The following is a 22,576-nucleotide window of genomic DNA, read 5'->3' on the forward strand; positions in this document are numbered from 1 at the left end:
GACTGTATAACATCCAGTTTTGAAATCAGTGTTTTTGGTTCTGTGTACGTACATATGTATGTACGTATACACATATATGCATATATTAAATGTGTTTAAAATAATTCTGGAATTGTTATTAATTTTGTTTATCAATTTTATAATAATTAGAATTTCATATATAGTTAGAAAGTTCTGTCTTTTTGTCGTTTATTTCTACCGTGCAATTACATATCTAACGACAATTATTATTAAAAAGTCCGTTATTATTTATTACTTTAAATTTGGAGGTTATATTCTCTCAAAAACAATTATATGACAAATCCCAATTTTTATAAATTTATCCAGAATTTCATACGAAAGTCTACTTTATGTTAATTTCTTTGTATATTATTCTTCAATCATTATATCATACCAAATATAATAAATTATATTATGAATATAGAACAAATTAAAACACAGAGATAGAGAGAATAATGATATAATAATAATAAATTAATAAATTACATAGCGAATGTAAGTAAATTATTTAATAATTATATAATTTATATATATATGTGTATATGTATATATGTCAATCATTTATGTTGCGAGAAAATCACATTTGTATTATCTCGTTTAAATAAAAAATCTTTTAATTCTTTTACTAAAAAGAAAAAAATGTTTAGTTAAAAAAAAAATTGAATATAAGTTTACATATATGCCGAAGTACATACATAAAAAACGTACCTAACCATGTGTGGAACACATTCTATGAAATCAATTTCCAGGTAACAGTAGCATCGCCGTACCAATCACGTAACGAGGAATTCCAGCTGGCAAGCACGGAGCGTTCCAATTGGTGGATCGCTACTGCTTCGTAGGTACAGGTATATAAATGAAAGGTGACCCTGCCGCAGCAACATTTATCAACCGACTCTCACGACCGTTGAACGGTGGTAGCTATCGAGAATCGTCGAGTTATCTTTGTTTTTCCTTTCTAACAATTTACGTCCGTTGACAAAAACATGCCGCCGAAAGTAAGTGGGAAAGCTGTGAAGAAAGCCGGCAAAGCTCAGAAGAACATCAGCAAAGCTGACAAGAAGAAAAAAAGGAGGAGGAAGGAGAGCTACGCTATCTACATTTACAAAGTGCTCAAACAGGTGCACCCTGACACCGGCATCTCCAGCAAGGCGATGAGTATTATGAACAGTTTTGTCAATGATATTTTCGAGCGTATCGCCGCCGAGGCATCGAGATTAGCGCACTATAACAAACGTTCCACGATCACTTCCCGGGAGATCCAAACTGCCGTGAGGCTCCTTTTGCCGGGCGAATTGGCCAAACACGCAGTAAGCGAAGGTACTAAAGCAGTTACCAAATACACCAGCTCCAAGTAAGAAGAAACAGCTTGCCTACAAAACAAAATGGTCCTTCTCAGGACCACCACGTATTATGTTAACGTTGGAGCCTCCTTCGATTTGCAACTTGTAACTTGCCAATGTACAAATATTTGAAAAGATCATTAATGACCAACCTGTAGCATAAGATAGGATATAATGTTGAAAGTATTTGCGTATACTGTGAAGTTTAAATGAGAATTTCATACTTTTTACGCTGTAATAAAATTTAATATTAGCTGTCGATGCAGAATTAAAATTTATATTATACCACGATTTATGGTTAGTCATTTTTTTCTCGGAAATGCGCGAGCAAATAAACTGTAAACAAGTAAGTTTCCAGTAAATATATAAAATATAAAAGGTTTAAAATTTATAGATGTTTAGAATTTGAAGTACACGAATTTTTATTATCGCATAACTTGACGCAGTAAAAGAATGATATTCTGCATCATGAATATTTTGTAACACGTGGCTTTTATTAATGAAAAAAGAGATGCTTATAACGTGCATGAAATACATTCGAGCACCTGTGCTTTGTGGTTTACACCTCGTATTTTACACGTTTATTTGTTTCTTGACGCGATTTGGTCATGTTTTAATTTTCCATGATTTGTATATAATTTTATCAAATATTAATTCATCATAAAAACAGTACAAATTTTCTCTTACATACGAATCAGAATGTTTTGAATCGATCGAAGTTTCGTTATCAACTCTTGTCCGTGAGGCTTGCTGTACAAGGTAGTTAAACACTTTGAAATCACGTCCTGGCACTTCGTTATTATTTTTCGTCTGTAATTCGATCATTTTTAACATTAATCCAACAACAGAATTTACGCAACAAAAACATGGGCTTGTGATTATATATATCTGTTCGACAGATGAATAATACTTACTTTATGAAGGTGTTGGTAATATTCGAATGAGATATAAAGTGATTAACCAAATTCGCAGTCGATTCAATAAGGTGAAATTCGTTTCCTTCGTTTAGCCAAGTTCGAGTATCTTTGCCAATCATTCTGAGAACAAGCGTGTATTTTTTTTTTATCAAAAAAAGTATCAAACGTGTCTGGTTTCGCAAACTATTACTTACTTGTAAATATCCAAAAGATCCTCCATCGATACTCCTAATTGTAAAAACCCAGTTATAATTCCAGTATTTGATACATTTAATTTACATGCTTTTATTTCTAACTGTTTTACTAAGCAGTCTGGAAAAAAAAGAAAGAAAAATAGATTGACGAAATATTTTATAATTTCATTTCGTATATTCTCATTATTTTATAAGAATCGTAAGAAAGTTATTATTACCAACTGGGAAACAGTGAGGTGATCCCGAATATTCCTGTCCTAACGATATAATTTTGCTCATTAAAATAGTCATTTTATCTTCCGCCGTTGAAGCATCTTTTAATTCTATAAATATATATTGAAATGTAAATATCTTTTCAATTCGTATAAATATATGTAAAATAGAATGTGAATACCGTTATTTATTATATTAGTCCAAATTTCCTGGATTAACATTGCATCTTGATGACCAGAGCAATGAATTATAGCTAATTTGCACTCCCACAACTGCAAAGGGTCCGCATAGTTTTCGTACAACTACAATTGACAATTAATTGACAAACGTAATTTCTGAAAGATCAATATAAGTATCTTAACTCATAACTTAAATGATTGGGTCATACCTTTGTAATATCAAGTAACGAGGAATTTAATGCTCTGAATGCTTCTTCATTAAGTCTATCGCTCAGATGTTGGTTACAAATCGTATCTAATATCTGAAAATGACAACAGCATGCAAATTATACTCTAAATAAGTCTATTACTTTTATTATCATATTTATAATCAGGTACCTGTTGTTGTATTCTAGCAACTTCTACTTTGTCTTCTAATTCACGTAAAAATATACCAAGGTATGGAGCGTATCCAGCTTGGTCGCTTCTCATACAAACCACTGCTCGAGCTAAATATTCAACTCTCTGTGATAACGGTACATTTGATCTATGTTTAAAGAAAACAAAAAAAAAAAAATGAAAAATAAAAAGTAATGTCTTTTGAATTAAAAAAAAGAGAAAAGAGTATAAATTTAATAAACTTAATGGTTGTGTATGTCTGTACATACTCTTTGGTCGCCATAGCATCTAAAATTTTAGCTGCAGCAGCGTGATTTTTATTCTTTTCGTAATACTGCCATAGTAAGTCCGGTGCATTAACACGAGTAAGATAAGCTTCTAAAGAAGGTGCTGCTAGAGCAACGAGCTCTCCGTGAAGCCTTCTTTCTATCATCCAAGCATACACTAAAGCATGAAGAATTTCACACGTAGAGTGTAATGCATCAGTTATAATGTCATGCAACTAAAACATATAAATATTTATATAAAAGATTCAATGATTGTCATTATATTGGAAATAATTTAACTTTGAAAAAGATATCATACTATTTCCTTTGCTGGTGTAACAGGCATAGTTGATCCATTTTGTAGCGGAGGGCCAGGTTTACTGGGTACAGTAGGTGTCAATGGGTTAGAGATACTTTGACTGTAGAGATGATCTAGCAGCGTAATGAATTCTTTATAAATCTCTAATCTACATAGAAACAATTATTTGAATAATTAGAATAATTGATATATTAAACATAATACTAAAATATAATTTAACAATCAATACCTTTTCGTGTAAGCTTCTTGATCTTCGATTGGTTCATTATTTTTATAATAGTGTAAGGCAGCGTTATTAGGATCTACTTTCTCTGCACAGGAGAGACATAATTCAAGTACACCCGAATAGAATTGACAAGCGATGAATTGTTGGCATACTGCACTTAAGTTCAATCTGGGAGCAACTTCTTTGCAAAGCTGAAGGACGTATATAGGTAATATAAATGTAAATAGAGAATTGTAATGTAATACAATAATATCAAAATGCTTACCTTTAAAGCAGATTGTAAATAGCATTCCTTTTCTTCTGGATTCGTACAATTTTTAGCTTTTAAAATTATTTCATTCGCCTATAATTTACAGAAACGTTAACAATATGCAAAAATGATATTTTAAATTTAATTTCTTATACCTTAGAACAAACAGCATCTTCACTTCTATATAAATTTGGGCAAACTTCTCGCAATCTTTGACTTACAGCATCAACAGATGCATTATCTCCAAGATAGCTGTAAAAGATTTATGAAAATTAGTAAATAATAATTTTACTTTAATTAGTTTATTAATAGATAATTATTTAATTATTTTACCTATCTATAAGATGAATGATTAGTAATGAAGGAATTTCATGTCCAATTAAAATTAAATCTCGAAACGTCGCCGTAGAAAATTGATTAATTTGATCCTACAAATTAATACAAAAATAACTATTACAGATAAAACTTTTTATCAAGAAAATTGTACTATATATTTAATTAACCTTTGATAAGCAATTCACAATATTATTCAAGTGGTTTTCACATAAAATTTTCCAAAGTTCTAACACTTCACAGGCATGAGTAATGAAAATTTTTAATGCAGCTAAAGAATTTCTTTCTTCGACTATTGGTCCTTGGTAATGACTAGATATAGTTGTTTCAAATCCATCAGTTGTTCTAGTAGTACTATGTCTGAAGATCAATAAATAGTTCAAATAAAACTGAATCATTTGTAAGGCTATTGAGATAACATATAAAAACATACTGCTTGGCAATATGGGTATTTTTATTGAGAAATGATCTTAATGCCTGTAGAAGACTTAAAATCCAACTAACTTGTCTTGCCGAAATTGTACTAGAGATCTGAAATTATAATATGAATAAACATAATATGAAAACAAAAACATTTAGAAAAATCTACATCAACGCAGTCACCTGAGTTTTGTTATTTATAACTTCTTGTTTAATACAACGCATGTTCCATATTGGTCGAAGTATTCTTCCTACATACAGATATAAACCATTGTGTTTCGCAGAAAATTGTTGCAGAGAATCTGTATTATGTCCAACTGGCACATGAGGTCGAAATCCTTGAAGTCTTAAATCATAGTTTGGAACTCTTGGTGTCGATGTGCGCATATCTCCTAAAGCACTCATAGGTTTTATAATTACAATGGAAAATAAAAGTACTTATTTATAGTAAATAGTATTTATAGTAAATAGTAATACTTTATATTTGTAATATAGTAATGTGATATTTGTATTTATAATAAAGTTATTACCATGTACATCAATTGCAGGTCCAATACTTGTTGTTCGTTGACTACCATATAAAAAAAAAGCTCTCGTTGCCCATTCTGCCAACTTATAAACAAATTACAATTAAACATTACATTTTAATTTTAAAAAATGAAATTTTTTTAAGTATATATCTGAATTAATACTTCGGCATTCTGAGAACTTTCAAGCGTGGCTAAAATAAGGCAAGTTGCACATGCTTGCTCCAATGATTGCGATTGAAAATATGCACGAACGGCTTCAGTATCAGGGCCACGTTGTTCTAAAAGAAGCTGCTTTAATATGTCCATTGGACGAACTTGAACGTAAATTATAGCACCCTGTAATTAAATAAATAAATAAATGATTCATCGATAAATACATTTGATATGTTTTTAAATTATACCTGAGAAGTTAAAAAAATAAATTTTCGAGGTGCTTCCATGTGCTGCCTTACAAGAAGAGGAGGCTCCTCTTGAGTGATATTTTGTTTTTCAATACGTATAGCTGGTTCTACAAGAATTTCTGCCATTGCCCATACCGTACTATCGAGCGATAAAAGACTTTGAGTTTCAGCTAAATAATTTGTGAATGGATAAGCATCGTTACTTAAACATAAAACTGTTTCTGTATCTCCGCCGCAAACAAGAATTAATGTTCCTGTAATAAGTATGTCTCATAGTATAAAAATTTTGATGTTTTATAGTCGCTTTAGTCTACGCGTCGTACGCGCAAACAGTTCATTTTTTGAGCGTTTTTAATTTTATTGGATAGCGAAAGGACAACAGTAGAGTGTTCATATGTATACCTTTTCTATAATGTGCCATTTGTACCTTTCTTGGTCTCATTACTGTCGCATTAGCAGCATAACGCGGTGGTAATCTGACATGTATTAATTGCAGACCTTGAGGTCTGGTTGTCGGATTGGCAACTGAAGTACAACTGAAGTAAAAACGTATTCCAGTAGCTGCAACTACAACCAAGTTTAAATGTACTGATTCTGACTCTGTGATCGCTGATATGCTCACCAATGGTCGAAAATTATTACTATCCAGTGTTCTAAAACAATAAACGTAATATGAATCACGAATTTCAGCTATTTAAAATTAAGATTTGTATAAATATACGTACTTAACAACGTGAACAGCGGTTTGCACTAAGGAAGCTTGTGATAAAGATGCAACTTTGGATGCACCATTGTTATCGATATCCCAAACTGTGATGGTTCCCTTATCACCAAGTGTGTATAAAATATTTCGCGAGTCATCAACAGAAATTTGTATTATAGCTTCCTCCTCTGACAAAGCTATAGTGACAAATGATGGAACTAAAAATGATAATGGACCTTCAGAGTGATTTATTTTTTTACAACGTTTCCCAAACCAGCTACTTTCTGCCTACACAACAAACACATACTACAGTAATTAATTATGATTTCTTATATATAAATATATTATAATATTAATTATTTTTATATTCACATGCGTGTAGTAAACCTGCTTTACCTGATAATATATTTCATAAAGAGATCCATTTCTACCACCAAGAAAAATTCTTCCACTACTAGTGTTTGCTATTGTTGTAATACCAATTCCATCTGTAGTGACAGTAAAAATTGGTTCAGGAACCAATTGCATTTCTGGTGAAATGCCTAAACAAAAAATCAAGACAATAAACGAAGTTCAAAAATGATATAATCTCAGAGTAAAATTAACTATATTATACCATCACTGGTTTCTGTTAGTGTAACTCCCAGAATAGTTATTTCCACTGTAGTTGTAAGAATTAACAGATACTTTACATAAGATTGAAATACTCCTGCTTTGGGTTTCACTAAACCTACGCTTATAATAGTCTCGTTTAATCCATCGAAATACGCAACATCAGATCTAAAAGCATATTACAAATATTAAGTAGTGAGTTGCAATATTCTTGTAAGAAAAATTTCTATGTACTTTAAGTTAAATATTTACTCATTTTCATACGACCAAACATATATGTCACTATCAATCGTAAGCCATGCTTTCGAAATTTCTGTAAAAAGACCCATCATACAATGGCATTGTATATCTAATTAGACATTAAGAAATTATATTTAAAAACATTGAAGAGTAATCTATCATTATTTAGAAGGATACGACGAAAATGTTCCATTATCTCAGATGGCAGGGAGATTTTACTATATGCTTTCATTTGATTTATATTTGAAAAACACATTGACATTTCATTTAAATTTGGATAGTCGTGGTCGTCACGACCGCTAACTGTTGGTCCAGCTGAAAAAAATTGTTGTATTTATGTGTAAAACATACAAAATAACTGTAAGATATAAAACAGACAAGAGTAACAAATTTACCTTGCACATTGTATCGCATAAGATTAATTAATGAAGGAAAGTTGCTATCAGCCGTAATGTGGATATCAACCACTTCTCCTGCCATTTCTTTTAAGGCATTGAGAGTCATGTTTGTACGGTACAGGGAAAAATTAAATATTAAATACAGACAGAACTAAATCCAAACAAAAAAAAGATAGAAATAAGATAGTAACGGAGGTATTAACATTATCTGACGTAAATTATTATTATTATTATACAATCTTTTATCAATTAATACTGTTGTCCCTCGTGGGAATTAATTGATTCATCGACGATGATTAATTGTCTAACTTTGTCGTTGGGACATTCGTGATCAAAGGTTAGACTTATTCGTTCGCCGAAATTCTCAATAACATTAAAAGTAATGCAGTTTACAATATCATCCTTTGAGAACGTAATCGCACTCTAAAAATCAAAACGCATCTGTTCTATTTAAGAGACACTTACTACAATTTATTAGAAATATTTATACGTTTTTTACCGACACTGCACAGACTCTCACGAGGTTTGTGCCGCTCGCGCGTGCGAGTAAATTTCAAGTTTTATTCAAGTCCGTGCACTGTTACGCAGAACCAACCAATTTCATTGGCTTGAATTTATCTTAACATGAGAGATAGATATATTTGAATTCAAATTGAACCGCTTTATTCATCGGATAATTTACATTTGAAATAGGAATATATTAAAATATAATAACTTATAACTCTTTTTGAAATTCAACGTGTTTAGCACATAATGCAATAATAATGATAATTGTCATTTCACTTCTTTATTAATTATTCCTAAATTATTGCGTATAATGAAAATTTTGTCATCCATAATATTTCTTTTTATTTTGTTCATATCGTTGATTGTTCTTGCTTCTAATGGTAAAGGAATATTCATATCCAATAATTTAATAATTTACTAGTATTTTTATTGCAGACGACGCATTTAATGCAATGCAGAGCCTTTATTGTGATCTTGGATTAAAACATGAAAATTCATGTCCCATTGATGGTAGCTGGACTTGGAGCTCTTGGGGTCTTTGTTCTGGAAAATGTGGATTTAAAGGTAGAAGGAGGAGGCATCGTACTTGTGACAATCCTGCACCTTCCAATAATGGAGCTTTTTGCATTGGTCCTAGTTATCAAATTGAAAGTTGTCAGATTACTGGTACACTCTAGAATGACAGAATAAAATTTTTGTAATAGTAATTTTATGTACAATTTGCTTCAATAATTATTTCTCAGGATGTACAATGACTGATTATGAGAAGATTGTAAACGTTCATCCCACACGTAAAGGAGAACTGAAGATTGTGCAGGAATTTCACAAGAAATTACCAGCTTTGATAGAATTATGTTTCCTTGTAGATTGTACATTTCCCAATATCGAGAAGATTCTTGGAAACAATACAGTAATATACAATTACAAAATATACAATTTTCAAAGAAATAGTTTTATAATAATATTTTCATATATTTTATATATGTAGATGCTCTATTGGAATGCTATGAATTGTGTTAAATATGATGTTGGATGTCCAAGTAAATAAATAATTAAATATTTTTTAAGTACTTAATATTTTTTATAAATAAATAATGAAATCCAATTTTCAGGCATTGGTGGTTGGAGTGCTTGGGGAATGTGGTCATCATGTACTGCAACTTGTGGCAAAGGTCAAAAATATCGCACAAGGATTTGCAATAGTCCAACACCTTCAAGTTCTAAATTAACTTGTAGTGATTTAGCATTTGAAACGAAAAGCTGTGTAGGATTTAATTGCAAAAAGTTCTCAAGTACATTAGATATATTTTAAAAGTATATGTACAAGATATAATTTTTAAATATATATACATATATTATACACACACTGCTTTGTTATTTTAATAGCAGGTACTTGGACTAATTGGAACAAATGGAGCACATGTAGTGTAGAGTGTGGTAGTGGAGTTCAAATAAGAAAACGTACCTGTTTAGAAGTACAAAATTTACAACAAACTTCATGTAAAGGTTCATCCCAAGATATAAAGAGCTGTGTAATTAATAATTGTTCTAGTAAGCATGTTATTTTACATAAATAAAATATTGTATATTTCCTAAAAATAATTTATACAATCTGCAAGAATTATTTTATAATTATCAATCTTTATTAGTAAATGGAATGTGGTCATCATGGACAGTTTGGTCGCCTTGTAGTTCAAGTTGTGGCATTGGTACACAGTTAAGAAATCGAATGTGTAACAATCCTTCTCGAAGTGGTAATGGTACATCTTGTATTGGCTCAGCTTCTGAATTTCGTCAATGTTTCACTAAACCATGTATAGGTATGTTTAGAATCTAATCTAAATAATGTTACGATTAGTATTAAAATAAATCGTAATAATTGAATTCTATTCAAAAGTTAAATCACACGAAGTAGCACATTTTACAGAAAAAAGTAGTCTCCTTTATGATACAAGTGGAAAATCTTCACATTTGCTTCATGTATATTTAAGATTTTTACCATCATCTCCTTTTGGTATGATCATTTATCGTTTTGAAAAAGATTGTAATGGATTGATGGGTGATTTTATAAAATTGTTTCTCCAAAATGGAAAGATAGTGCTTTTATCTCAAATTGCTGGTTGTACTTTAGTTTTGATTCATGAGACCAAATTAGAAGTAAGAAATATCTTTTTTTTTATATATACTGATTGTTTTATATTTGATGTAAATTATTTTATAGATAGAACAGTGGCATATAATATTAATTGCAATATATAGAACGCGTGGTATACTACGTATTGATGATGGTTTTCATAAAATTAGCTTTTTTTCATGCATTCCAAAGTCGTATAATCTGGATCATATGATGAAAGTAGGAGGATTTCAAGGTCAAATTCAAGAATTAACAATTAATTTTACACCTGTTCAACTTCGTGTATCAAAAGTTATACATATTAATTGAATTCTATAATTGTAATTAATATTAAGCAAGTAAATATTTTAAAAATATAAAATATCATTTAGGATAATTACAATACAAAATATGCAAACCTTTTATCCCATAGTAATAATGTTCAATATTTGATGGGAGATGATAATGAAGAAATTATTCACATTGGTGTAACAGATTCAGTTACAGTATCATGTCCAGAAAGTATAGAATATTGGCAAGTAAGAATTTTGTAATTGTTGTTTAACTAATAATGTTCTCAAACAAAAGTTATTAATGTTGTAATATTGATCACATAATATAATCATATAATTTAGATTATAATTGTTATAAAAATAGAGGATGTAAATGGAGTTGTGGCAATAATACCAGATGATTCGTTAAATAAATATATTTTATTACTATTAGAGGAGGGAAGAGTGAAGCTGAAATTTTATCAAGGAACAGCTTATGCTGCGATTGAAAGTGTAGAACATATTTTAATAGGAGAATGGTTTGAAGTAATATTGATTTATGATAGCAAAAATATATACATGCAAATTAATGGAGGTGAAAAGAAATATATACCTTCAATTTTGAAAAAGATAATGATTACATCTGTAACTGAGATCTTAGGAACTATACGTGATGATATCAGAGTAAACAACTTTATTTAAAATAAAAATCCTCAAATTAATATATGAAATTTTTATAATTTTATAATTTTTAAATTTTTATAATAGGAAAAAATATGTTCCAAATGTGTAGACATTCCACAAATGAGTTTTACTCTTGCATATTTAAATATAAATGGAAAAGAAATAGATCTTATATCCTTACCAATTCTAGAAATAAGTAGCAAACGATTTTCTAGTCGTATTATTAGTATATCTGGTAATATTTCTTAATACGTTACTATAAATAATAATATATGTATTTGAATATACATACTCTAATAATAATTCAATAATACATTTGAATATAATAATTTTTCAGACTATTATAAAGAAGTACCATTACTTTTAGGTCAAGAACTTAAATTATCATGTATCTATGATACAACACCTCATGAAAAACGATACACATTTTCTAAACAAACATATGTTTTGTGGTTGTTAATGGATAAATTATTACAATCTTATGAAAATAAGTAAATATATTAAATTCAAATATTTATTCTTTTTTTATATTGATTTTATAATTTTTAATTTTTTATGAAGCAATAATTTTTTCAATCTGAAGAATAATGGACGAGTTAGTACTATTAGTATTGCAACTCGTAATACAATAGAAAATTTTTATTCATGTCACATTTATCATTATAGAAATAAATCCAACAAAGCTTTAGGTCAAGATTTTTTTACATTTGGTATTACTGTAGTAGATAAAAGTGAAGGTAATACAATTGATGTTAAATAGAGTAATTTATTTAATTACATTTATAAAAAAAATTTTAATCCCTTAGAATTTGAAAGTACGATTTGGAAAGAATGGAGTTTTATCTGTGAAGTTATAATTGTGTGTTTTATAGTCTTGATAATTTGATGTTTATTGGAAATATTCCAGGATGCTCGAAATGGGTAATTTATAACAAAATCAATGTTATTTCATCAAGCTAAAAATTAGAATTGAAATAAAATAAGTATGTTACTTTTTAGCAATGGTTTTTATAGACTTCCACAAATGTTAAATACTAATGCCACATCTACTATAAACTTTGTTTTATCTAAAAAAGGTGTAACACTACTTGGCAGTGAACAAGCTGCAAATGAAGTTGTATCAAGAATTTTAGATGATAATTGAATTTTTCAACTAAACAAAAGGCAAAAAGTATTTCTTAATATTTCTTAGTATTCTATTCTGATAATTATGGAATTCAAAAGCACTAGGCAGTGAATTAATAAAATTCCTGTATTTTTTTAATGTAGTTACAAAATAGATTTACATAAATTTCTAATTGTAACGTTAAATATGACTACTTTTAACAATATTAAAGGTAATATTAATATTCTTCAAGTCACAGCAGTATGAAATAATACGATTTTTATAGGAAAATATTTAGATGATATGAAGTAATGTAAAAAATATATTTATACAAATATCGCCTAATAACAATGGCTTATATTTACACTTTGAAGACAATATAGCAAAACATGAATGTCGATTATTTAATATAAAACAGCCAATGTATGAATTTGTACTGGAAAATAATGAATTTGTTCATTCCATGTTTTGTATTGCTTGCGTAAATTTTTGCAATCATTGTTCTCGTTCAAATGATTCTGAATAAATGCTGTCTTACAATAAAAGAATTGAGCAAGTATCCTCGTTAAATTTGTAATAATTTCATAATAGATAAAATAATAGATAAGTACATTAAACAAAACGTATAGCTATATCTTTTCATTCACTACTACTATTGATAATTACAGAGGAATGTCGTGTCAACAGAGGTAATTCAAAATGCCATTTTGTATCTTCATCCATATTGAGTCCATTAGCTATTTCATAGTTTAATAATGGTGGCCTTGCTTTAATGCCTAATGTTGTGGGTCTTTTGCTAGGATTCTCATCTAACATCATGGCCAACAAATTGTACTAAAAACAAATTATGATACATTTTGTCTAAAAAAAAAAAGATTAAAGAATGATTGTTTAAATTTTTCTTACCTCGTTCGGATAATCATGACTGAAATTGTTTGGAAATACTGACTTTCTTAAATTTCTAAGGACATCTACTCTTTCCATTTCGGTAACAAATGGAATAAGTAATTCAAACAAAATAATTCCTAAGGAATAGATATCAACCTTATAATTATAGCCCTGACCATTTATTTGTTCAGGAGACATGTAAAGATGAGTACCGACATACGCGGTATGTAAACTACTTTTAAGTGTAACATCTTCATTCTCTGAAGAAGGAGTATGAGCTTCATTATAACCTTCTGCTATTGCAGTTACAAGGCCGAAATCCCCAACTTTTATTTTATTATCAAAAGAGAAGAATATGTTCGAAGGCTGAAATTCATTTGTTATGCTTTAGTAAACGTTATAAAAGTTTCACTTTTGCAATATAAAACATCATTGTTATTTTAGATATTACCTTTAAATCACGATGAATAAGTCCTTGCAAATGAACGTATTCTACAGCATCAACGATTTGATGAAATATATGTAACACATGACGATAATCTCGCATTGACTGCATTTTTAGCCATTCTCTGAGACTCAGTCTTTGGCACAGCTGCATTTGTATGTAAAGGAACATTTTCGGAGATTTACGCGTACTCGACTTATTATTCAGATCCAAAGAAAACGATCTTTGTCGTTTTTTTTTCTCTTCCTTTTCTGATGTTTTACTATTAGTGTCTTTGAACAGAATACTTTCAGAATGTGAAGAATTAGCAATTCTTGACAATGTCTCTTCAACTTTGTTACTCGAATGTGACAAATCAGAACTCTCAGTAGTAGAATTACTTATGTTGACATTTTCATCCCGAGTTACTAACTGAGATTTCTCGAACACAATAAAAGAATCTTCATCCAAATCATTGTCTAATTCATGTGCTTCACAAGCACTGTCTATTGATGATTGATCAGTCTGACTAACATTAATACAAACGGAGTTATTCATTTTTGTTTCCATGTGAATTTCTTCTGAAGTAAAATCTAAATGTGAAGATTTAGGAATTTTGTTTATCCACTGAGGATCATGTTTTTCTTGCCATCCTACAGGGGGACACTCGAGCCATGCATTGAAGTATCTTACAATATTTTGATGATCCAACTTAGCTAATGCTTTTACTTCTCGCATTACACGTTCCCTTGAATAGGTACTATTAAATGAAATAAAAGAGAAGCTTTTTAATTATATGGTTATATTCATTTTTCATGCTTGATTATATTAAATTATATTGTAGAATTTAATAAAATACTTTAACAAACCTGTTTGGCAGAGCAATTCTCTTAATAGCATAATTGCAATCATCTATTTTATTTTTTGCCTCAAACACTATGCCATAACCACCTTTTCCCAAACAATCTACTGGTTCAAAATCTGTGAGATAACGTGATTTAAAACTATCGATTTCCTTTTCATCAGTCGGTTGATTATTCTTATTTGTTTCTATGTGTCTTTCAACTATTAAAGGCTACGTAATCATATAAAAATAAATATTTTTAATTCATGTTTAATATTAGCGTTTTAAAAATTTTGTAACATTAAAATAATCTATAGTATTGTTTACCGGATACACTGCATCTTTAGCAACTGTTGTAGCATTTAACAAACGTTGTGTTAACATAAAATTCAGTAGAACAGCAGTAGTAATCGATATTATCAGAACCTCCTTCCTATTTTTAATAAAGATTTTTCATGAAGAATATTTTATACTTTATTATGTTTCATTTTACATACCACCAATACCACAATGATACGATAATAACTTGAACGGGAGTATCTTCATCTTCTTCCTGAGTATAATTTCCTCTAAATGATTTTCGTTCTTTTTCTATAAGCATTAAATTTGGAGTACGATTGCATTGCTTGTTATTATCTAATTCTAGTTGGTTTGTCGAGTACAAATAAAATCCATTTCCTAAACAAAATTTATATCAAAGAAAATAATGTTAAAGAAACTTTCTCTCTATTATTAACGAAATTTTAATGTTTTATATTTATATACCATTTATATATTCCGAATTATATAAAATTGATAATGCAGTAGTACTTTGTGCATCTGTTATTTCAAATAACATATCATCTTCCTTATTAACATTTACTGAACGATCTAAAAGAGACTTTTTAATTGCATTACCTAAAATATATTATATTTCATTACACATAATGTTATAGTATTATATATCTGTTATAATGTTATTGAAATTTTTTTAAATCAAAAACAAAACTCAACTTGCATACCAATAGCAGGATAAGGTTGCCATGGATATTTTGTATGCTGCATGTACCTTGGCGATGCATCTAATGATTTGAGTTCTGTATTTTCTTGTACATATAACTGCCTGTTATGCATACCCAAATAAAGTGCTGGACTGACTGAAAAGTCAGTACCCCAAGACCATTGTGTACTATCAAATAAATTAATTTCTTTTAAATTGTTATGTTCATTGTCTTTTGAACTTGAATCTTCGCGCCATATAGTAACAATTGGAGAATCAAACTAACAAAATATCAGTATACGTAATTAGTACAAAGTTTAACATATATATTTTCTTTTTTTAACCGATAAAACTTACTTTGTGTTGCCATAATTTTACTGTAGGATCGTTTCTATTAACAGCCCAAATTAAGCCGTCAGGTACGATAACTTTAATTTCAATATCTAGATCACGAGGTGTTACTTCATTTTGACAATAAATATCAGACTGAGGAACAAGTACTAAATTATGTTGTCCAACACTAAAGTTCCACCTATTTCAATGCAGTATTTCAGTGTAATATCTTTCGTTAATAATGTTCAATAAACTTTATATTTTATGAAATTTACTTCTCAATACCGGTACGGGGTTCAACTGCTCTTACAGTTTGTTGAAATCGTTGAACAATAAGAATTTCCTGTTCAATGTACGTTTCTCCATCTGTGATATTAACACAACCATTGATTCCGCATTCATATAAAATTTTCCCTGTTATACTTGAAACACCTAGCAAAAGTTCAAATTCCATTTCCTTATCATTTTTTTTTCTAATTTATTTACATTTTTAAAATATTTACCATATGATTTCACTTCTTTACCACCAGAGAATACTAGATCATCAGAGTAACGAAAAGATGAATGCAACAGCTGGCTTGCGGTTATTGGCACTGCTTCTAAATTTTCTTCATCAAATTGATACAATCCACCGCTTAGAGATGGTATTAGACGAACCCATTTTCCATTATTATTGAGCTATGGAAAAAACAATGAGAGACAGAAGAATAAAAGTAGAAAAATACTTTACATTCTTTCATAAAAACATTTATTAAAAACATAAAATATATTCAATAATTACATACCTCTCTATGATGAATATTAGATGATAACATAGATCCTTCGTTAAATTCTAATGTCCATTGTTCTTTCCCAAGATTATTAGCATCCAAAGCAGATATCCTTCCATCTAATGTACTTACAAATAACAAGCTGCAAAGAAAAATACAAAATTATAATTAACTTTACACAGAGAACACAACACAATGTTTTATTTGTAAATAAGGTACAGACAAAATAAGAGCGGAACTGATGTTCAACTTTAAATTTATATGTAACTTTTTAGATATATATAACATTTAGATATACTATGTAACTTTTTAGATTTACATAACATTTTCTTTTGTTGTTTACTCTACATTATTCACTTTTACAAATTGTTAATAACAACAATCTATTCCTAAAACTGATACAGAAAAATACAATACTACATTATCTTGTAGATATAAATTTCATGCAGATTTTTGTTCATACAGATATTGTAATATCAATAGTATAATATTTAGAAAGGAGTACAACAATTGATCATTTGAGTATTGGCAAAGCTGTAAGTACAAAACAGGTACTGTTGGACTCATCAAATACGTGAACGAAAGGCAACTTGTAGTTAATTACCTGCGAGATGACTTTCTATCGCAAAGTGTCAAATCTTTTAGATCGCCACTGCTGATTGACGGCGATGTAAACAAAATGGTAAGTAACAAGTGAAGTGTTAGTCCCCACAAGCGTGTGAAAGACATCTTTTAAGTTCAGATTAACTGATTGATCGAATACATTTCGCATCGATGCCGCAAAGCGAAGTACAACGAATGTAATACTTTTATCGTAATATTCGACTGGAATATACTAGACACTGGCCATTCGACATGCAACGACAAATCATGACAAACTAATAAATCGTAACGTAACACGTAACAAATGTAAATTCTAGCGCCATCTCCGCTGTGATTATTCGCAACCTATGCGGGGAAAAAGAAAATGCGTGTTTTTATACATTTTAAGACGATATTTATTTCAGTTACATTATTTATAAATAATTACGATAATACTAATTATAATAATTACGTTATTTATAAATAATTAAGAAAGAGCAATGAATAATAATTTAAAGAATTATATTATATGTCGGCAAAAATGTTTCACAAAGAATTTAAATTGGAAGTTCTTAAAAACCATTTCCACGTTCCCCATGGATTAAATTTATTAACATTATAAAATTCCAGAATATAAAGTATAAAACGAAACGTCGAATACTCTTCTTAATCCGCTTTTTTTTTAAATAAGTAATTTTAAAGTAACATTTTCGATTTAACAATTCAAATTCTGTTCAAAAATTTTTATGAAATACATTAAGTTTCTCAGTGCTAAGTTTAAGTTAAGTTTCTAAGTTCTAAAAAAAAAATTATACATAGCGAGAAGAAGTGAAAATAGTCATAACGATAACGGAGAAGATAGAGAGAGCCATCCACTGAGAAAAAGAAATAAATCATTTTCTCGCTCTGCGATTTTTAATGATTCTGAAGACATTGTTTCGACATTGTGTCGACAGGTGACGGTGTACGTCGACGTCGAATAAGTTGTCGCACTTTTTCTACGTTACTGATGATTATGGCGAAGTGCTGCCAAATCAGAGTGTGTAGTGTCTTGTACAGAATATCATTGACGATCTGATCAATTTCTTTTTTTTTATCGAGGTAAGAGCAAGCGACGAGCTAGCAGAATTCTAATTCTATCTGTGTGATATCGCGGAAGGCGTATTAGTAAATTTTCCTTAATGACAAAGAAACGAGACTCTTTCACGTAACATCGCCAGAGTTGATATTTGTTCTTTCCTCCAGCCATACCTGAAAGTACAATAATAGACTTGGCTGGAACCTGCAGCCTGATTAAATAAATAGTATTGTCTGTCTCTTCAACCGCTCCACTAGCAGTAACCCAACTACCCTTCCGTCTGGCGCAAATAGATCAAATCAGGCTCAACCAAATTTTTTTCTTTTATTAACAGCCTCAAACACATAACCTTCCTGAGGCTGTATGTTGCGTGCCTGAGAGCTTGGTCCATCGCGTTCTAATTTGATTGTAATTCTTCTTTCTTTGAAGGTATATATACGATTGGAGGGCAGTATATAGAAAAATATAGTATTTTCGTGCCCACTTTATGTAACTTTTTGTCCATAGTCGCGCATGTTTATTTTATTTTCAGACAATCTTGATTTATGATTTCACAATTATATCATAAGTTTCATTTTGTCTTTTATTCGTTTCATTTGGAGATTTTGTGGATTGCACTGAACAAACGATAATTACCAGATTTCTTTTTAATTGTGTATATATGATCAATGCAGAATCAATGATTAGAAAGTATAAGGTATTAATTTAAACGATTATGCTGTTTTGATTTACAGTATATAAGAACATGGAGGGGCAACAATTTTGTTTACGATGGCACAATTTTCAAAACACACTGTTGAGCTCTCTTCCTAAACTGCTTGACGGTGGTTATTTAACAGATGTCACGTTAAGTGCTGGTGGTAGACACATACACGCACATAAGATTATTCTTTCTGCTTGTAGTTACTATTTTAAAGAATTGTTCAAGGTATCACATGCATTTCTAAATTGTTGAATATGTCTTTCTTTTTTTCCTTTTCATTTTTTCTTTTTTTTTTTTATCAAATTCAGTTAACAACAATCACATAAATCAACTTTTAGGACTTAAGTTCTTTGCAACATCCGGTAATAGTATTACCAGGGATGGAATATGCAAACTTATGTGCACTTGTCACATTTATGTATAACGGCGAAGTAAATATTTATCAAGAACAACTACCTGCACTTTTGGCTATGGCAGATACCTTGCATATTCGAGGATTAGCTGATATAGCTGGGGTAAGAAAATTCATCTATATTTTTGATTAATACAGTAAAGATATAAAGTAACAGTTGCACAAAATTTTTCGGATTGGTAAGTTTGCATTGTAGTCAGTATAAGATTGTAAAGATTTCTTGATATATATATATATATATATATATATATATGTATATATATATGTATATGTATATATATAAAATTTTTTTTTTTTTTGAATGCATATTTTGAATAACTTTGAAAATTTATACTTTCCTCTATTTTTCTTTTACAACTGTTCTACCAAACCTCTTATATTAATGCTTCATATATCAAGTAGCATGATTGCATTCTAAATATAATTTTTTATGCTATTAACTGTTCTTAAAGTTTAGAATAACATGATTATACACATACAGTAAAATTGTATGATTAATTTTAAATTCAATAGAAAATTTTTGTCTTAAAATATAAGATTGTTAATAGAATTTAATTTTTCGTTAAATTAATTTATACATAATAATTGCAGTTGGTTATTAAATGTTATTTACTAATTGTTTTATCATTGTTGATTAATTATATAATAGGGACAGATAATTAGTATTATTTGATGAATCATTATTCCTTATCCAATGAAGCTTGTCTCAGTGTGAATTCTAAGAAATATATTTAACAAAGCATGTATTTTCTTCAGTGCCTTAAACGTTAGCAACTCCTTGCTGATACTTATAATTTCCTTATAACCTGTTCCCAGAAACATATAGATGTATTTATATATTGACAAAATTACACTCTCATTTGTAATAATCATAATATTAATATGACTTGTTAATTGAATGTAGTTAAATATCCAGTAAATACAATTCTTTAGTAATTGTTACTTTAATTCCATAATCAAAAATTTTCATATTCATTTATATATTTAAGATCATATTATTTTATGAAACAAAATTTTTTTCAATAGATGTCTATAATTTAATTTATTTAATTTAATTATAGTAAATTGTCCCGTTATGTATCATATTTTGTATGATATATTCATAATATGTAATAAATATTAAACAATTAAATACTGCAAAAAAATACATGGACACTAATAAAATACCTTTTCCTTTATATGAAATTACAAAAAATCAAGTAATTTCTAAATTTGCTTCTCCCTTTTTTAATCTCTATATTACCCTCTGATTGTGTTGTTTTGTTCAGGTCACTTAAATACATTCACTGTCGTTCCTCAAGAAGTATCACACGAAGGAATTACCTACCACATATTATGTTCATGCGTGCATCAAAGGAACGATAATGAATATAAACGATATCCACGAGATCAAGATCGTTGTGTGTGTTGCAACTAAATGCAAGTGGATGCATCCCATGGAACCTTTCCCCATAGAATGAGTTTACAGGTATATCTAAAATAGCTTTATCCAAGAATTTCTCTACATGACTAAAACTTTTAGTAGATATTTTAGAACAGTTAAATCTTTTTTTTATACAATGTGTATTTTTCTTTGCATTACAATAATGCTTCATACTTTAGTCAAGGGTGGCTATAACAAAAATTTAGAATCAATGTAAAAAAATACTTAACAGACCTATTTTTTCAATTTAAGGCATAAAATAAAATAAAATGATATGAACAAAAAAAAAAACGGTGCATGAAATTTTTTTTATAATAACTTATTGAAAAAAATAAAATTATTTGCTGAAAAAATATGTTTAAAAAGTAAAAAAACTCAGTTCCAATTTCTTTGTATAACTAAAGAATTTAATCTCAGAGGCTAGGTAGAACAGAAATATCTTTGATTATTTAATAAAACAGAGAAGATTAATTATATAAAAAATAAATGAAATTTAAATGTGTCAATTTAATTTTAATATTCCAATTTTCATACTTGTAATTTATTTTTTTCTTTTTTTGTTTTCTTTTTACAGAAAAATTCGAGACACGATAATGGTTTATACGTTCAACCTCCACCAGTGCAACTGCAGGAAAAGATATTAACTGAACCTCCGATAAAAAAAGAAACTAAGGATAATATCATAGGTAGTAGAGAATCTTTAGAAACAGTTCTAGATACAGATGCAACTGAGACCATGGAAGAACAATCCTTTAATGATCAAGAAAGTATACCATACTGCGTGAAGACTAAGCCTTACTATTCCATTAATGCGAAGTTAAATCAAAGGGAAAAAATCAGTATTCCTTCTATTAATGCTTCTACAAACAAATACGTCGAGAAAGCGGAATATTCGGAAAGTGGAATAGATGAGGGTACATCTATATTAGAAGATCAAATTACTCCGGTAGAAGATACAAAACCTCCACCTATTTGGGATGCAAATTTTAAGTTTCTGACAAGTTCTGTGAGCGGTAGAACTTCTCAGAATTACAATAAATCTAGTGTCACTTGTCTTATCTGTGGAAAACAATTAAGTAATCAATATAATTTGCGAGTACACATGGAGACACACAGTAATAGTTCATATAGCTGCACAGCTTGTTCACATGTATCAAGATCACGAGATGCACTTAGAAAACACGTTTCTTATAGACATCCAGTTGCTTCATCACAAAAACGATCACGATATAATACACCAAAATCATAGAAATTGATTTTCTTATAGATACCTTGATTTATATCATACCTTTCATTTTAAGGTATATTTTATTTAAAACATAAATCTTGTGTTATTTAATTTGACTTGAATACTGAATACTTTATTGATTAAAAAACTTAAAAAAAAGAAATATAAAAGAAAAGACGAAAAATCGAAAATTTAGTTATAAATTTTTTGATTTTTTTGTTATTTATTACTAGAGTATATCTTTTAAATAATAGATTTCATCATCTGAAATAAAATTATTGATGTGATTAAAATTATTAAAATGCATCC

General features: G+C 29.2%; 5 protein-coding genes across 9 annotated transcripts; 3 read left to right on the top strand and 2 right to left on the bottom strand.

Annotated features, from left to right (window-relative positions):
• Positions 1–875: 875 nt before the first annotated feature.
• LOC122536841 (histone H2B-like) lies at positions 876–1,816 on the top strand. Its single transcript, XM_043669554.1, has one exon. The coding sequence runs from the start codon at positions 987–989 to the stop codon at positions 1,356–1,358; it is 372 nt and encodes a 123-aa protein (XP_043525489.1). The 5' UTR covers positions 876–986; the 3' UTR covers positions 1,359–1,816.
• A 134-nt stretch (positions 1,817–1,950) lies between these two features.
• On the bottom strand, positions 1,951–8,493 carry LOC122536838 (nuclear pore complex protein Nup154). 3 transcript variants are annotated; one of them, XM_043669547.1, is made up of 27 exons: positions 8,388–8,493; positions 7,920–8,073; positions 7,702–7,839; positions 7,537–7,633; positions 7,289–7,452; positions 7,069–7,214; positions 6,695–6,960; positions 6,372–6,622; positions 5,970–6,223; positions 5,731–5,904; positions 5,569–5,650; positions 5,222–5,430; positions 5,052–5,149; positions 4,789–4,978; positions 4,619–4,713; positions 4,441–4,537; positions 4,301–4,378; positions 4,039–4,226; positions 3,810–3,957; positions 3,494–3,726; positions 3,225–3,372; positions 3,056–3,148; positions 2,849–2,969; positions 2,673–2,777; positions 2,455–2,572; positions 2,258–2,380; positions 1,951–2,153 (listed from the first exon to the last, which is right to left on the bottom strand). In XM_043669547.1, the coding sequence occupies exons 2-27, from the start codon at positions 8,026–8,028 to the stop codon at positions 2,027–2,029; spliced, it is 3,852 nt and encodes a 1,283-aa protein (XP_043525482.1). In that variant the 5' UTR covers positions 8,029–8,073; positions 8,388–8,493; the 3' UTR covers positions 1,951–2,026. The 3 variants fall into 3 exon arrangements, with proteins under 3 accessions (XP_043525482.1, XP_043525483.1, XP_043525484.1); XM_043669548.1 differs by having other exon boundaries at positions 7,920–8,345; positions 8,426–8,450; XM_043669549.1 differs by having other exon boundaries at positions 7,920–8,345; positions 8,422–8,438.
• Positions 8,494–8,717: 224 nt separating this feature from the next.
• LOC122536842 lies at positions 8,718–12,829 on the top strand. Its single transcript, XM_043669555.1, has 13 exons — positions 8,718–8,809; positions 8,865–9,095; positions 9,173–9,339; positions 9,418–9,469; positions 9,542–9,721; positions 9,816–9,980; positions 10,079–10,249; positions 10,327–10,586; positions 10,651–10,854; positions 10,935–11,081; positions 11,178–11,498; positions 11,583–11,733; positions 11,836–12,829. The coding sequence occupies exons 1-13, from the start codon at positions 8,740–8,742 to the stop codon at positions 11,991–11,993; spliced, it is 2,277 nt and encodes a 758-aa protein (XP_043525490.1). The 5' UTR covers positions 8,718–8,739; the 3' UTR covers positions 11,994–12,829.
• Positions 12,830–12,907: 78 nt separating this feature from the next.
• LOC122536839 (eukaryotic translation initiation factor 2-alpha kinase-like) lies at positions 12,908–17,790 on the bottom strand. Its single transcript, XM_043669550.1, has 13 exons — positions 17,446–17,790; positions 16,857–16,983; positions 16,575–16,749; positions 16,347–16,503; positions 16,096–16,270; positions 15,761–16,019; positions 15,525–15,656; positions 15,257–15,437; positions 15,087–15,192; positions 14,785–14,990; positions 13,943–14,675; positions 13,510–13,857; positions 12,908–13,437 (listed from the first exon to the last, which is right to left on the bottom strand). The coding sequence occupies exons 1-13, from the start codon at positions 17,568–17,570 to the stop codon at positions 13,243–13,245; spliced, it is 2,919 nt and encodes a 972-aa protein (XP_043525485.1). The 5' UTR covers positions 17,571–17,790; the 3' UTR covers positions 12,908–13,242.
• Positions 17,791–18,368: 578 nt separating this feature from the next.
• Positions 18,369–22,421, top strand: LOC122536840 (modifier of mdg4-like). Of its 3 annotated transcripts, XM_043669553.1 has the most exons (5): positions 18,369–18,524; positions 18,836–18,930; positions 19,236–19,429; positions 19,543–19,719; positions 21,614–22,421. In XM_043669553.1, the coding sequence occupies exons 3-5, from the start codon at positions 19,247–19,249 to the stop codon at positions 22,286–22,288; spliced, it is 1,035 nt and encodes a 344-aa protein (XP_043525488.1). In that variant the 5' UTR covers positions 18,369–18,524; positions 18,836–18,930; positions 19,236–19,246; the 3' UTR covers positions 22,289–22,421. The 3 variants fall into 3 exon arrangements, with proteins under 3 accessions (XP_043525488.1, XP_043525486.1, XP_043525487.1); XM_043669551.1 differs by lacking the exon at positions 18,836–18,930 and having other exon boundaries at positions 18,383–18,524; positions 21,614–22,420; XM_043669552.1 differs by lacking the exon at positions 18,369–18,524 and having other exon boundaries at positions 18,534–18,930.
• The last annotated feature ends 155 nt before the right edge of the window (positions 22,422–22,576 follow it).

Source organism: Frieseomelitta varia, unplaced genomic scaffold, assembly GCF_011392965.1.
Source record: "Frieseomelitta varia isolate USP_RPSP 00005682 unplaced genomic scaffold, Fvar_1.2 scaffold_873, whole genome shotgun sequence".
Classification (NCBI taxonomy): domain Eukaryota; kingdom Metazoa; phylum Arthropoda; class Insecta; order Hymenoptera; family Apidae; genus Frieseomelitta; species Frieseomelitta varia.

Excerpts from the sequence above, each read along its gene's own strand:
- LOC122536841 (XM_043669554.1), top strand. The coding sequence starts at position 987 with ATGCCGCCGAAAGTAAGTGGGAAAGCTGTGAAGAAAGCCGGCAAAGCT.
- LOC122536838 (XM_043669547.1), bottom strand. The coding sequence starts at position 8,028 with ATGACTCTCAATGCCTTAAAAGAAATGGCAGGAGAAGTGGTTGATATC. Across the intron at positions 4,979-5,051 it reads AATACCCATATTGCCAAGCA|ACATAGTACTACTAGAACAA; the intron begins GTATGTTTTTAT and ends ATTGATCTTCAG. Across the intron at positions 2,381-2,454 it reads GATCTTTTGGATATTTACAA|AATGATTGGCAAAGATACTC; the intron begins GTAAGTAATAGT and ends GCTTGTTCTCAG.
- LOC122536842 (XM_043669555.1), top strand. The coding sequence starts at position 8,740 with ATGAAAATTTTGTCATCCATAATATTTCTTTTTATTTTGTTCATATCG. Across the intron at positions 9,340-9,417 it reads AGATTCTTGGAAACAATACA|ATGCTCTATTGGAATGCTAT; the intron begins GTAATATACAAT and ends TTATATATGTAG. Across the intron at positions 11,734-11,835 it reads TCGTATTATTAGTATATCTG|ACTATTATAAAGAAGTACCA; the intron begins GTAATATTTCTT and ends ATAATTTTTCAG.
- LOC122536839 (XM_043669550.1), bottom strand. The coding sequence starts at position 17,570 with ATGTCTTTCACACGCTTGTGGGGACTAACACTTCACTTGTTACTTACC. Across the intron at positions 16,504-16,574 it reads TAAAGAAGTGAAATCATATG|GTGTTTCAAGTATAACAGGG; the intron begins GTAAATATTTTA and ends AACTTTTGCTAG. Across the intron at positions 14,676-14,784 it reads AGAATTGCTCTGCCAAACAG|TACCTATTCAAGGGAACGTG; the intron begins GTTTGTTAAAGT and ends TTCATTTAATAG.
- LOC122536840 (XM_043669553.1), top strand. The coding sequence starts at position 19,247 with ATGGAGGGGCAACAATTTTGTTTACGATGGCACAATTTTCAAAACACA. Across the intron at positions 19,430-19,542 it reads ATTTTAAAGAATTGTTCAAG|GACTTAAGTTCTTTGCAACA; the intron begins GTATCACATGCA and ends ATCAACTTTTAG. Across the intron at positions 19,720-21,613 it reads GATTAGCTGATATAGCTGGG|AAAAATTCGAGACACGATAA; the intron begins GTAAGAAAATTC and ends TTCTTTTTACAG.